Source organism: Somniosus microcephalus, chromosome 13 (assembly GCF_052327205.1).
Source record: "Somniosus microcephalus isolate GS21.2 chromosome 13, FLI_Smic_1.0, whole genome shotgun sequence".
In the NCBI taxonomy this organism is placed as follows: Eukaryota; Metazoa; Chordata; class Chondrichthyes; order Squaliformes; family Somniosidae; genus Somniosus; species Somniosus microcephalus.
This window is the reverse complement of record NC_140999.1, coordinates 55,621,015-55,637,055: the sequence shown is the minus strand read 5'-3', so window position 1 is coordinate 55,637,055 and position 16,041 is coordinate 55,621,015. Positions and strand designations below refer to the sequence as shown.

The following is a 16,041-nucleotide window of genomic DNA, read 5'->3' as shown; positions in this document are numbered from 1 at the left end:
TGTTAGCCAAGACACCAGGAATACTCCCTGCCTTTCTCCTAGAAATACCATGGAATCTTAAATACTTACCTGAGCAGGCAGATTATCTTTGGATTAACTTTTTATCTGAAGGACAGGATCTCAGACAATATAGCACTCTCTGTATTGACAGGCGTGTCAGTCTATATTATGTGCTCGTATTCTGGTGTGGGGCTTGAAAGCACAATTTTTAACCCAGAGGCGAGAGTGCTACCAAGTGAGCCAAACTGACACCTTGACTATCTGTAATTTATTTGGAAGTGTTTGACTGTTTTCACTATCTAGCGATGCTCATGCGCCTTTGCTTATGTTGAGTCAGATGTTTTATAAGAACAGGGGTATTATACCAAGTTGTATTACCAGATGCACTGACTCATCAACATTGAAGAGGATCTGGAGAATGGGGAAAAGGCAGCTTTGGCAGTCCTAGGTATTAGGATCTAGTAGTAGCTCTGAGGTCCTAGGATGTGGGAGCACTGGGATTGGGGGTTCCAAGAATACTGGAGAGGGAGGTTCTGAGAACGCTGGATCAGCTTCTGGGCGAATTAGGCAGGGAGATCACAGGGTTTGGGAGCATTACAGACTGGCGGGGGGTGTTCAATTTTCTGATGTGTGTTGCTAATAATGGGTGTTGTCTTTGAGTAATTCGTATAGAAATCACCTTTTAAATCACTTGCTTGAAATAAAGCTTTGAGAATTCAACCTCCAGTTTATTTCGATGTATCTTGGAAATCGTAAAGCTCTTAAATTCATCATAGGAGGAGGGGTGGGGGGGCACACTCTTCCACCCGTCAACTCCTAATGATGCACCGATCCCACGCTGGGAAAATCTGCAAATTGCACATGCTCAGGATAGGCAAGATGTGGTTGAATGTTCCCCACTGTTTAGCTAAAAATATCCAGTTGAAGCCCTGACTTTTGAGACAGGCTGAGGCCTTGAAGTAAAAACTGTAATGAAAGTGTTAAAAGAGAGACAAGCCAATTAATGGGTAAATTTACACATCATTTTTAGATTTGTTTTGTTTAAAACATTATGAAATTTTGGTTACTGAGGGGAAAAAAAGACGAAGTCTTTTCAAAAAGCATTTTGAGTGATTTGACTGGTTTATCAACAAACTGACAGGCAACTGGCTTTTACATCGTAAATGTTTAGTTTTTCCATGATAAATGTAGACATTGAAAATGTTGTAACACATAATGAACATGTAGTGTGTGCCATGTGCAAGATTTTTATAGATATATATATATATTTGCTGAGCCAGTGATATATTAGCTCTCAAGTGTTAATCTAATTCACATAGGAAAAGCAAAATGTGTGGGAAGTTGAGGATCAAAGCTGTGTCACTCACCTTTTTGTTGTTCTGTTTTGATGCAATATTTTCTCACCCCCCCCCCCCAAAAAAAAAGTGTCCTTTCTCCCAAAGCAGTTCTACGTGAGCTGGCAGTCTGCTCGTACCGTAGTAAAGTGGCCATCCTTCATGTGTTAAGCCAGACAGGGAGTGTCTCCTGCTTTTTTGCCTTGAAAGGAGCCAAGCTGGATTTGAAAAGTTGGCTCCCATTGTTTTCACTGGCAATTCCCAGTTTAAGTCTGCTGCGGGCTATGGAAAATGACAATGGAATAAATACTGGGATCTGTCTCATGGTTACCTGAGCTCTGGAATGCAAATAATAAAAAAATAAAAGAAACTTCATACTTGAAGACCAGGTCTGGTTGGAGTATTGTAGTGTAGTCCATGACCACACTACAAGTATGGCTGATACAGTAGTGCTGCCGCTGCACTCAGCTGATCATAGTAGTCAGGCTTAACTTTCTACTTTTTACTGTTCTTGCACTTTAAAACAATTCATTACATCTGAAGCACTTTGGAATTGACACTGGCTGCGCATTTGTGATAAAGTGCTATATAAATGCAACCACATCTTGTAATATCTGTATACAGTAAAACCTATTGTTTGTCATTGATGCAGTGCTGCTTTTCATGGGGGTTATCAAAGGTCCTGCATTTGTTATTTCTCTTGGCTGCTTCTCCCATTAAAAATCTGCATTTGCTTGTCTTTCTGATTTACCAAATGGTTCTTCCTACCTCCGACCTTGTATCTTCCCACCGAACCTTCGGGGAAGTCTGGAGGTAAATTTTGTTTCTACTTCCCATCCTGCGGAGACCTGCTGTTTTGGGTTCTCCCTTCTCTGCAGGGAGCTGCTTCGCTGACAGAAGTGTTAATGGATCCGTAGGGAATGCGGCGAGCCAGCTGCTGCAGATGCCAGTCGGGAATGACCGAACAGGGAGCTGTCATTTAATAGGTTTTTTTAAATTGCTGAGATGGGTGTGTGAGAATTCTTTTTTCTAAAACTGACTTACCTCCCTCTCTAAACACATGCAGTCATTTTCTTTTTTAAATGTACAATAAATATTTTAGAACTACCTGCTCCTGAAGTTGAAAATATCTCGATTTATATTTCCGGAAATATGCTTGGTATGGATGAGCAATTCTAGCTAATGCTGGTATGCATTTCAGAGAAGACAAGGTCATATACAAATGGTATATGGGGCATTTATTTTATCACCTTTTATTTTAATGCCTAAAACAGCAATGTCGTTTTTGCTGCATATGCTTGTAATTGATGCTTTTACTTGGTAATATTAGTCATTGAAAGTCAATTCTTTCTGACCCTTTATACAGGCAGATGACAGTGGATGTGTTCATGCTCTTGCCTAGTTAGGCTCACTCAGGATTTACTAAAGCACTGCAGATGGAGTTAGAAACTAAAACTATTTTTACTCAATACCTAATTGCAAAAGAAAGCTCTGCTTTTTTTGTATCCATTGAAACTATAGAAATACTCCTGAACAGTGGTTACGAACTTCATTTGTCATTGATGCAGTGTTGCTTTTCATGGGGGTTATCAAAGGTCCTGACAGGGTGTTAAGTCAAAGTGGTAAATCGTTATCTCTGGATACTCCAGTGGCATAAAATGTGTTGGTGTGGATCAAGAATGGTGTGCAGGGAGAAGAGAAGAAGAAAAAGGTCCTTTCTATATTTATTAGAGTTTACACATTGCAGTGAACTTCTGGGTAGGGTAAGGAAGCTAAACCCGTGAAATCATTTAAGAGACCGTTGGATGCTTGAAGGGAGACTGTCTTAAGAACATAAGAAATAGGAGCAGGAGTAGGCCTTTCGGCCCTTTGAACCTGCTCCGCCATTCAATAAGATCATGGCTGATCTGATCTTATCTTGGCCGCAATCTACTTTCCTGCCTGTTCCCCATAACCCTTGACTCCCCTATAGCTCAAATATCTGTCTATCTCCGCCTTGAATATATTCACTGACCCAGCCTCCACAGCTCTCGAGGGTAGTGAATTCCAAAGATTCACAACCCTCTGAGAAGAAATTCCTCCTTATCTCTGTCTTAAATGGGCGACCCTTATCCTGAAACTATGCCCCCCCTAATTCTAGATTCCCCCACGAGGGGAACCATCCTCTCAGCATCTACCTTGTCAAGCCCCCTCAGAATCTTATCTTTCAATAAGATCACTTCTCATTCTTCTAAACTCCAATGAGTATAGGCCCAACCTGCTCAACCTTTCCTCATAAGACAACCCCTTCATCTCAGGAATCAACCTAGTAAACTTTCTCTGAACTGCCTCCAATGCAAGTATATCCCTCCTTAAATAAGGGGACCAAAACTGTACGCAGTACTCCAGGTGTGGTCTCGCCAGCGCCCTGTACAGTTGTAGCAAGACTTAGCCTTTATTGCAAGGGGGATGGAGTATAAAAGTAAACGTTCCATTTGCCTTCCTAATTACTTGCTATTGTGTATGAGGGCACCCAGATCCCTCTACTGCAGCATTTTGTAGTCTCTCTCCATTTAAATAATATTTTGCTTTTCTATTCTTCCTACCAAAGTGGATAACCTTACATTTTCCCACATTCGCCAAATTTTTGCCCACTCAATTAACCTTTCTTTTAGGACCACTGTTTTTCTAGATGAATGAGCTAAGGTGGGCTGTGTGACATGCTCAATTAACTTTCAAAAACCCTTTCCTCTCTTTAGAGCTCCCTAAGCCACATGCTATTCTACAGCAGGTGGGATCGACATGTGACCTGAGGATCTCATGGACTTTGGCCTAGAAATTGGGTTGGTAGCGCCGGCGCTGAGCGCCTAAAGAGACCTAGAATTGGGGCGATACCCTATGTTGGGGCGAGCGCTATGAAGATAGCGCCAACTCAGATATTGACTATACATTTAGCGCCTGCGCTAAGTGTTTGCGCGCGCCCGCGAGCGCAAGCAGCTGATGACGTCATTTCAGTATGCAACGCCTTTTAGGAGCGCCTGAGCGCATATTGCGTGGCGCCCGGAGCCTTGGCGCCCGGAGCCTTAGCGCCCAGCGCTATTAGTGACAGTTCGAGGGAGGGCTAACAGGCCCTTCTTAGAGTAGGGCGGCGCTATTTAAAGGGGACAGCTCTAGTGCAGAATCTTCTGCCACTTGGCCTGCTCATTGCGATCGCTGCTGGAGAGTTGGCGAGCTAATGTGGAGCGGAGTTCTGGGAATTTAGCTTTACAGTACTTGGGACCTTCAACCCTGTCCGAAGCACTTACACCACTACAGCTAAAAGCCTTTTGAGCAACTGGCATCGGAATGGGAGCTTGTTTGGAGGGCGACGGCCTCATCACCCAACACTGAAGGGGCAGAGAGACGGCGGGAGAGAGGACCGGGATTGGCCAGAATGAGGAGGGGCAATGGAGGTCGCCCAATCCGACGGGATGCTGCGAGGGTCTTTAGGCAGCAGGTGACAAGCCTTGACATGTCGGAGGAGCAGTGTTTGCGAAGGCTCCGGATCTGGAGGGACATTGTTACTGATCTGTGCCACCTGCTTGGTCTGCAGCCGCATGAATGCTGCAGAACCTCTCTGTCCGTTATGGCTAAACTGACTGATGGCCTCCATTTTTATGGCAACGGATCCTTTCAGTCAGCCATTGGGGACAATGCGACTGTCGCTCAGGCTGCAGTCCGCTGTTGCATCCGGCAAGTGACAGATGCCCTTTATAGGCGAACGCGTCAATTCATTACCTTCCCTCGGACCCTGCACAAGCAGGCAGAGGAGGAGGAGGAGAAGGAAGATGGAAAGGCTGCTGAAAGTGGAAGGTCCATTCGTCAGAGGCTCCTCTGGACTTGTGTCGACACCCCTGTGGTGGAATGATGAGAGTCTTAACTCATGCGCACTTTGGATGTTTGAGGGCCTCTGAATGCCAGCATCACTGAAAGTAGTCACATGCACCATGCAACATTGAAACTTCTGTTTATTGACACAAAAGTCTTTCATTACAGCTAAACAACGTAATGTGAGCACAAACCATAACTTTCAAAATAACTGTTAACTGTTAACTGTTCGGCCAAGTCGCAAAACTCAACAAACCTCAGCAAATATAACAGCAGGTGAGGGTGTCCTTGAATTTGGACAAACAAACGTCTCGGCACCTCCCTCTACAACTGGCCCCTTCAGGGAGAACGACTTCTCTTCTGCGCCCGGCCCCTTCCCTCCCTGCTGCTCCTACGTAATTGGACCCCAGTGGCGGGCTCAAGGCTGGGGGACGCCTCCTGACTGTCTGGAAGCGCAGAAGCCCCTGAGGGACGGCCTGGCCGACCTCTGGGCTTGGAGGGTGCGGACGCAGGATGCTTGCTGTGACCATGGCTGGGAGCAGTGTGGCCTGCAGGTGGTGGCAGCTGCAATGCAGGCGTCCCAGCGCTGGCATGTGCAATGCTCTCCTGCCGAGAGAGGACACCTGCACCATGGTCGGACGACACACTGGCTATCTGAGGGGAGCGGCTCGGCTCATCCGCCACAATCGCATGCTCCACTGATTCCTGGCCTTGTACGGGAGTGGAAGGGCCCGGGGTGATCCTATCTGATGCAGAGAGGGTGGCTGCAGTGAGAGATTGCGTTGCGTCAATCTGGCTGTGGAGGAGCCCAGCAAGTGACTGCGTGGCAACAGTGAGGACCTGTGTGCCAGGTGCCAGTGCTTCGGAGAAGGCCTGGACAGTTCTTCCCATGGCTTCGGACAAGGCAGGTGCCGACCGCTCCACTGCCTCGGACAAGCCCTGCACAGACCTTTCCAGAGATTGTCCGAAGCCCTGAACAGTCCTTTCCATTGCCGACTCAAAGCCGTGGACAGTCCTCTCCATTGTTGGGCCGAAGCCCTGGATAGTCCTGCCCATTGTGGCCCCGAAGCCCTGGATAGACCTGTCCATAGTTTCCCCGAACACCTGGAGAGTCCTCTCCATTGTTGCCCCAAAGCCCTGCAGAGTCCTCTCCATTGTTGCTCCGAAGTCCAACATACTCCTAGCCAATGAATCTATTGACTCGGGCATCTTCTCCACTGCAGCCATCTGCTCCGTGTGTCTGACCCGGGCCTGTTTGCTCATCTCAGCCAGGCGACGGACCTCATCTGCACTCTGTGCAGCAGTCATGATGACCTGCCTTGCCCTGCGGGGAGACGGTGGCCGAACTTGCCTATCCCCGTGCGTTGCTGCATGCCGCTTGGTCCGGCAACTGGTTCATCCTCAGAGCCACCCCCCCCCCTCCTCCAGGGGACTACTATCCCCAGTCTGCAGATATCTCAGCTCCCCGGATTCTGCAGCGGCTGGTCCGGATTCCTCCTGGTCCTAGCCTCCGGTGGCACTGGCACTGGCAGCTTCAGCGCGTTGAGCCCGAGTTGGTGCTGCTTCATCTGAAAGTGGGAGGTGGAAGAGTGGCTTTAGCAAAAGGACAGCCAGATTGCGGCAACGCTCTGACATGGCTGCACACTGAGGATGCATGCTGGCGGGGGGGCCAAGTGGAAGGCAACAGGTGAAAAAGCTGAGTCTTACCCTCGCTGTCGGTAATGGGGCCAGCAGATGCAGTGGTCACAGGACCAGACAGACGTCCTCCAAGTATCTGGTGCACTCTCTCCTCCAGATCCGTGAGAGTGACCACTTGTGCAGGTCCGCCACCGGTTCGACGCTGCTCCTTTCGAATCATCGCCAGCTTGGACTGCAGGGGAAAGAAGGGGAGGTTCTGTTACACGATGCCTTGAGACCTCATCGCATGCCACCCATGGTGCAAGAGCCCTTACATCAGGCCTTGAGACATCTGTCCATGTGTGTGCCCAGAAAGGGCCATGCGTGCATACTGACAGATGGCCATTGGCGCATCATTGCAGCAGGGTGCCTGAAGTCAGCTGCAGATGGAGGGAAGCACAAGTTTGGTAAACCATCACTTAACCTAACGATCTGTGTGAGGTCGTTGAATTTCTTCCTGCACTGAACAGGGGTCCTGGTCGCCATGCTGCTGGAGTTCACCCTCACGGCAACCTCCCTCCAAGATCGTCGATAAGCCTTCTGATTCGGCCTCTTGCCATTATCCGGATACAGGACCTCTCGACGGTGTTCAACTGCAGCCACCAAGTGGTCCAGAGCCTCAGTGCTGAAGCGCTCTGCTCTCTGCCTAACCTTCTCCATGATGAACAAGTTTGTACCGCCAGACAAGGGCGAGCGCCGAATCTGAGGCCTACAGGGCGTTGGGTGTTGAAGCTCAGGCTGACTGACCCACCCCTTTAAGAGCCGGCCGGCGCCTGGAGGTCTCATGCTTTCCCGTAATTGAGTTCACCTGCGCTGCGCCCGTCCGCGTCGAAATTGAGTAGCGCCTGACCTTTTGCGCCTTAAGAGCACCGTGCAACGGCTGATTTAGCGCCTCAATCCCCTTTGGGGGCGATGCAACCCAATATTGCGCCAGGCAGCGATAAGTTTCGTCTGGCTATAAACTTTGCGCATCGCCAGTTCTAACGCCTCAAGTGGGGCTATACCCAATTTCTAGGCCTTTGTGTCCAAAATTGAGACCACCCGCCTAGCTGCTGCTACCTCCTCTAACTGTCCCTTGTGTTCCCTAAGCTCTCGCGTTCCAGTTCTCCCTTTTTGCTGTCCATCCATCCAAGCCTTCATTCATCCTCTTCCCTGTTGTTTCTCCCCCTATCTGCCTCTTCTCCCCCATCTGCCCTTAACACACTCATCTCCATAAAGCCAAGCACCCAATATGAGTTCCTCAGCCCCATGCTTGTTGACATCGTAAATGTGTATGGGTATGGCACTGTCCTCGGCACCTTCAGGACTGCCATTTATCACTCCAGTCTTCAGGCAGTCCACCCATAACATCCCCACTCTTGACATCTTCACACTTTCCAATTACTTCTTTATTTCCACCTTTTTTTCTCATTCGGGAATGCCTCAAATAGTTCTCGCCTCTCACATCACTTCTTATTGGAGATCCTCCAATCTGGCTTCTGCCTCACCCAAAACATTAGTCACGTTCACCAGCTACATACTGCATGAATATGATCTCGACTTTCTGTTTCTCCTCATCCTCTTCGACCTTTCTGTTGCCTTCAGCACCATTGAACAGTTCATCCTCCTTGAGTGTATCTCATCTCTGTACCACCTCAGTGACGCTGCTGTCTCCTAGTTCCACTCATACCTGTTGTAATGCAGACATTACGTTGTCTTTAATGGCCGTTCCTGCTATGCCTGTTCCGTCACCTCTGGTGTACTTCATGGAGTCTACCCTTGGTCCTCTCCTCTTCACCATCTTTAGACTATTCCTGGGTGACATCATCCAAGAAGCATAGGGTCAGCTTTCAATTCAAAGGCTGTTGTGACAATTTCTGACAGGCTGTATGCATCAAAACCTGAATTTTTCAAAATTTTCTCCCTCAATGTCAGCCAAGCCAAAGCCATTTTTTGCTCTGGTCAGCACCAGCATATCTCTGACCTCGACTCTGTTTACCTCTCCGGATGCCATCTTGGGCTGAGTAAGGAAGTGACATGGAACGTTGTACTGCTCTGTTTTCTCCCCCACACCTGCTCCATTACCAAGACTCCACTTTCTTCTATCACTGAAATATTGCTCACCTTTGCCCCACCTGTCTTTCTTCCCGCCCCCGCTGTCTTCCCCAGTTGTCAAAAATCCATGTCGTCTTCACCTCAAAATGTGATTTCTCCTAGCTAGCATTTGTGCTTCAACCCTGCACAAGTTTCAGCTCAATTCAAAATGCTACAGCCCACATTCACTGCCAGCTCTGATATTCCCATCACTCCATCCTCTCCATGCTTAACTAGCTTCCCACCCCACACCATTCACTTTACTGCTTTTGCCCTTGTGTTCAACTCCATTCGTGGCCTCGTCACCCCCTATCTTGGTGGTCTTCTCACGCCCACACGTGCACCATCCGTTCCTCATCACTGGACTCTCCTTAGCCTCTAATGCCACTCATGCAGCTACTCTTTTAGAAATCCTGCTCAATTCCTCTTGTCCTCCCAACTCGCTCTCCCTGATTTAAAAACGTTTTCAAAATCCTTTTTTTCCTTATGCTTTTTGTGTCCACTCCTAATGCTTCTCATTTTTCCCCTTTCCTGTTTTTTCCATCTAATGTTAAACACTTAAACAGATTTTCCTGCACGTGAATTGCACTTGTATAAGTGCAAATTGTTGCTGCTCTGATCCCAGCAGTCTGCGCCACAGCCTTTGAGCCTGCTACTAGGAGCATAAATGCAAGACATGGGATAACTTGCCATCTTTGCTGAACTGCCTGCCTCCTTTCTTTGAAAAATGACTTGGCCTTCTCTGAGCCAATGGCACAGCTGACATTGGAAACATCATGGACCCTTTTTAATCCATTGGCATCCAAGGTTTGTTTGTCATTTGTTCTTTTCACTCTCACTCTCCTTGCTCCTTTTCCCACCCCCCCCCCCCCCAATCCTATATCACAAACTGAAGTTAATGCGTCTTGTCAGAGGGAGGTTCATGTTAGTCTTGTAACGCAAAATGGAGAATACCTATTCTGTTCTCCGTCTTGCTTGCTTTTTTCTCTCTTTCCCACTATCCTATACCACAGAAACTGAAGTTAATGTGTATTTCAGTGACTGCAGATCAAGGAGGTTGAAGTACCTCTTTCAATGCAAAATGGAGAATGTCTATTTTTCTCCAATTGTTCAACTAATGAAATTGTAGGCTCAGAAATCCTGTTTGAAAATTATGCATTCTATAATTTTGTTGGAGGGTTATCAATTATAGAGAAAATGGACATTTTCCCCATTGTTTCATTAAAAGAGGACTGCCCCAGTATTTAGCAGTTGCTGTCAATAAGTACTCCATGATTTCCCAATTTTCATTGGTAATATTAATAATCAAGTAATTGTGTTGTAGGCTACTCTGGCTTCAAAATGTTTTTTTTTTAATGTCCCAGCATGGTTTACTTATTCTCTGAAACTCTGCACATGGTGCAATGACATTACACTGCAGGTTGCAACGGTCAGACACGGGAGGAAAGAAATGGTGCGTATTCTTCAGTTGTTATCTTGTCGGCCTTTGACCCAGACTTCCAGAAGTACTGTCGATAGACTTTTTAAGCAGTCCCCACTAGATTTCTCCTTTACCCCCGCCCCCCCATAAAAGCCCCCCCCCTTGCTTCTAACGTTGTATCTTTATAGTATTCATGGTAAGATTATGCTCTCTTGTTACTAATTCACTGACCAGTGGAAATTATTTTTCACTATTTACCCGTTCAAACCTTTGAGCACCTCTGTTGGAGCCTCCCTTAACCTTCTTTGCTCTAGTGAATAGACCTAGTTTTTTTTGAATTTCTCAGCCCATTGAGTATCTTCTGATTTTATATAAACAGAATTTCAAGAAAGGTGGCGAAGCCTTTTTAACTATTTGCCGATATTTTCAGCTTTGTTTCACTTTTAAAAACAATAAATGAATTTGACTCCAATATCCATCTGAAGTTCTGTTGTACATTTTTAACATTAATTTTATGTAGAGTACTGTTGATGACTTATTGAATCAACACAAACTACAGTTCTGAGCTTGAGTGTTTGTGCAATAAGCTTTAATCCTTAACTGTCGGCAGGTTGAGTGAAATGTTTTGTAAGTTCTCAATTTATGTGCTATAGACTAATACAGTAAAATAAAAACACCAGAAATAACTTTATTATGCTAATAACTATAAGCTACTAAAGTAAACATAACTTTAAATAAAAATATAAACACTTGTGCTTGCCCTGTTATCTCCGTGTAGCACCGCCTCTCCTGACGCTTTTTAATTAAACTTCAATTTTACTTCTTAACTAATATAACCTATCGAAGTGTCAAATCTTATACTTGCCCTTTTCCTTGCCATTTTGTTCCCGTTGTCTATTTGATTTGGCTGTAAACCAGTTCCAAATACTGCTTTTTTTTTAGTAATTGAATATATACTGATACACTGTACCAAAGGTTATGTGTGAAGTAATATGACGCACTGTGTAATTTTTACTGAAGTTTATTTTGAATTACCACCTTAAACCATTTGACAAAGGATCAGGTGTTACCTAAAGTATTATCCTTTTTATGCATCTCATTTATTTAGAATATATTAAATTCTACATCGTGTGGGCTAAATAACAGTAGAATATAGTCATGGTTTTGTTTGCTTTTTTGAAACTTCATTATATTGGGCCAAAATTTACTGTAAAAATAACGGTGAGGCCAACGGCACGATCCATTATTTATGCGCAAATCAGACAGCAACTTCGGGCATGCACAGATGCGTAGTTAAACACACACATCCAGAAGTTTCTGTCGGCGATGGGCTGCTTCTCCATCAGCTGCATGAAAAGAGCATCTCGCTGTCTGGCTCCCCTTTCAAATGTATTGAACAGCGCGAGGTTCCTGTACTTGCATGGTCAATACGGACTAAACTCGCCACAGAAGGTTAGGGCTTGTCCATTTCAGTCTAAAACTCTTTTTTAACAGCGTGATGAGTCTTATTTACTGCCAAACAACCTCTGGCACTGAAAATTAACTTTTACAAGTGTGGAATCTCAATCCTTCAAGTTTTAATTGTTGGATATTTAAAAAAAGTTATATATTTTTTACTTTTTCTTTGTCTTTTCCCCCCTCTTAATCCAACCTGTCTTTCCCTCTTTCTTTATTTTGCATTCTGTACTTGATTTGACATTGAATTCACTAATCTAACTTGCACTTCCTGGTTCAGACACTGCGCTGCTCATTAACATTACTTCAATCTGATTGGTCAAGGGGGCACACAGGTCCCTGCTCATGCAGTTCTCAGATGCCCTGTAGAGGGTGCCGCACTGTTTGGATTTCGAACTTGCAACAACTTCCAGTGCAAAGGTCATAGAAATTAAATGGGCAAGGGCAAATCTGGCTACAATAAATTCTGCCAATTTTCTTCCCAACAGTTCCCGCCCCCTCAAAGCTGCAAATCTGTGGGACAATTGCTGTATTAAGTTGGTGCCCATTTGTCCGTGGGCACACTAGCCTGTCATCTGAATAGCTTAAAAAGTTGTTGGCCACCATTGGGAACTCGAAGTATGCAGCTCACGAGCACAACATCACCCTCCTGCAGACTAACTTCACCAGTTGCAGCGCTGACAGAATTTGATTGGAACAGAGACTGTATTTGGTTCACTTTTGAGGACCGTATTTTTTAAAAGAACTCTGCTTGTGCAGATATTAATGTAGTCACTGATGTAAACTACTCTGATCAAGGCACACGGTGCTGTGTGAAAACTGGAGTGCTGGGAACCATCCATCCATCCATGTGCCCTCTTTAATGTCTCTGTAACAAGTGTCACATCACTGACTTAAACTCTGGAGTTTTCACTAAGCTTGATAAGTTATTTCTCCACTTCTGTTTCCAGGCATATTTTGAATTTGGACATTTTGGGAACCATTGGAGCATTCAACAGTGGTTTGGTAAATAGCCTGTCCTTGTATAGTAATTTAATAACTGAAACTCTTTATTGGATTTTCACAAACTTAAAAAGCGATGTCAATGATGCTGCTAAGCTTATATAGAGAAGTACTATCAATATGCAATAATGTGTCAGAACTCTACTTGTACGACACTTTTAATTCACCACTTCAAATTACTCCCACCCCTACTGCCATCAGTGGCTGACCTGATGTTACCACTGGTACTTTGACCGAACTTAAAATGTTCCCTCCAGTCACAGCCTAATTTTGGAAGAATGAAATGTATGAATGAACCGCACTGCTGGTTGTTCTCGTACCCACCATTATACTTTACTGAAATCTTATCGAATGTTTTACTTCTCCTTGAAGACATAAAGATTGAGAAGTCAGAGGGCAGTATTCCCAAACAGATTTTTCTTTCAGAAGAGTCTTTGTTGGCTTATGTGTTCTCATAATGAACCAGTGCCATATACATATGAAGAGACCAGTAATTGGTACTGTTTTAGAAGTCTCTCTAAGCTAGCTGGTTGCTGCTTCAACATAGTAATTCATCGACTGAATTTTGTATCTTCAAACTATACCAAATGGACACATGGAAAATCATAGCGCGTGTTTGTGCAGCCAAAATAAATGAACAAGTTCCTGGAACTTGAGTGCAGTTCAGCAGATAGAAGAATCTGCATTACCGAAGTAATAAATTTGCCTTTTCTGAACAGGTAAAGGTGTTGCACGTAGTGTCATGGCTGGGTTGTCAAGACTGGAAAATAGAGTCATGGATTAGTTTTGAAAAGTTGCAGACTTTGTCCATAAAAGATGGAGCAAGATTAAAAAATCAGTGGATTAAGTAGAATTTTGCAGTTTTTCCAGGAGATCTTACTCATACAGTCATGTTGGAAATGATTTATGTTTATTTCATTTTTTTTGTAGTGTGAGGACAACTTTAAAAAGAGTCTTGCTTTAAAAACAGTATTAAATATGGGGAGTTGCTGACATATAGCTGCTGAGAGTAGATCTGTTTGAAGTAATACTGTCATATATTGACTGCCTTCATTATGAGGTTGTAGTAGAAGTGGTCTTGAAGAATTAAATATCAGGGGCTTTCTAGTTATTCATTTTTCACTGGATTTGCCGACATAATAATCCTAAGACTCCAAAAGTAATGCACTGCACGAAGCGCTTAGAGACATGGCGGTGATGTGATAAGTTGCAAGGTTTTTTCTTCTTCTTTAACTATTTTTGCTGCATAATCTTATTTCCCTTCTTAAACTTCTTTGCTGTGGCTCAGAATAAATTTGGAGCTAAATTAACGCTAGATTTGTGTTACTAAGATGTTGAACTCCAGATTCATTCTGAACAGGGTGGTACAAATCATGATTGAGATAAAGATGGGCAGCAGTGCATTTTTCTGCTAGTGGTTATATCCGTCACAATCAAATGTTCTTTCCCAGTAACCGAATTGATCGGAGTTTAAGTGAGCCTGATGTCTAGGATGATGAGATGAAGTCCAGTTACTAAGATGCTGTGACACAAAGTTGGCAACCGGCTACAGTAGAAAACTCCGGTAACTGCTGGGGATATTGACCAACCAGACTTAAAGATCATCTTGCATTTTGGTAGTCTGCTAACATTGCACATTTTAACTGAACAAAAAAAAAACTACAAAACTGAAATAAAAACTGAAAATACTCAACAGATTAATGATGATCTGGAAGAGAAGTGGCCAGTTAATGTTTCTCGTGAACATCCTCTCCTAGCCAGCCTCCCCACTTGCAGCCTCCATAACTTACAACTCATTCAGAGTGCCGCTGCCAGGTCCTTTCCTGCCCAAAGCCCATACTTGCATCATCCCAGTTGTCATCAGGCTCCATTGGCTTCCAATGGCCTTCTGAATCAATTTCAAAATCTTTGTCTTTAATTTCAAGTACCTCCATAACCTTGCCCACCCTTTTCTAAACTTTGCCCCATGTCCCTGTCGCACCCTGATACTGGTCTGTTCTTTGCTCCCTGTACTCTTACTGCACCATTGGTTGCAACTGCCATGTCCCTGCCATCTGAAGCTCCCTCTCGAAATGTCTCCATCTTACCTCCTCCTTCCCTGCTTTCAAAAGTCTTTGCAAAACTTTTCTCTTCACTTGCTTTTTCAGCTCCTTCTCCTAATTTCATTCTGCGTGTTTTTACCTCTTGTAGCTGAACCAAAGACAAAGGTTGATTCTTGGTCTGTCTGGAGTTCGTTGACCTTGGCAGAGAATATGGTGAATGGCCACGGCACCCCTGGGTTCGAGAGAGTAAAATCAGCTAAGACTTTACTCCTGTTCGCTGTCCAGTAACCTGGTGGAAAAATAGCTCACTGATGCTCTGTATCAATTCTCGCACATCAGCAAGGTCGCAGACAGTGCTGGGTGTCTTTGCAACCAGCAAGGAGTCAACAGCTTTAGGAGGGGGAGGGAAGAAAATTTGTGAGAGAGAAACTTATTTGCATTGTTGCGTTTATTACCCTGAGGTGAATTAGCAGAGTCTGACTGACCAGCTTTCAGTAGGAAAACTGACCGTGTTAGTACAGTGCAGTTAGATCTTGTACTGTAATGAACGTGGCAAAAATACGAACCATTCTTCTATTTTACTCTTTTCTTGCAGGCTTCTTTCCAGGCAGCTCTCAAGGATGTGATGCATTTCTTCGGCACAAAATGACTCTCATATCACCTTCCATACTGAAGAAGTACAGCATTCCTTTTGACAGGGTAGGTTATCCCCGCTGTTTGGCTGGACTGAGTTGCATCCCAGTCAAATGTTCTAATTTTTATTACGTTTGTATTTATACATAACCAAAGAAGGGAACAATTGCCATATTAGCCTTTTTGTGCCAGGTAGTACAATTGGTTATTTAATGTGGTTTATGGAATTAGCTTATAGGAAATGGTTTTTTTTTTATTGTTTGATTCATAAAATGATTTAATTGTCACAAAGGCATTCCAATTTACAGGCTTAAAATGTATTGGAAAAGTAGCTGCTGCTAAACTGTTCCCATAAGGAGTACAATACACTTCAGCACTGCTGCTATTATTACAACTGTAGACAGATAGTGTATTGACAGTTTGCCAGTTTAGATTGCTTTTAAATAGTTGCACTTCCATCAAACATCCTTCATGTGGCTTAAGGATTGGGTGTGGTGTGACTCTATTTTTGCAATTTTTGTCCGGACCTCCTTCACTATCGCTGTCTTTTTGCCTTCAT

General features: G+C 44.5%; 1 protein-coding gene across 4 annotated transcripts in view; it reads left to right on the top strand.

Moving 5' to 3' along the window:
* The window catches only part of kdm4b (lysine (K)-specific demethylase 4B), a 594,368-nt gene that overhangs the window by 205,827 nt on the left and 372,500 nt on the right, over positions 1-16,041 (top strand). For all 4 annotated transcript variants that reach the window (XM_086004915.1, XM_086004916.1, XM_086004917.1 and 1 more), the window contains one exon: positions 15,445-15,548. In XM_086004915.1, the coding sequence (XP_085861041.1) occupies positions 15,445-15,548 (104 nt within the window). The remainder of the gene's footprint in view (positions 1-15,444; positions 15,549-16,041) is intronic.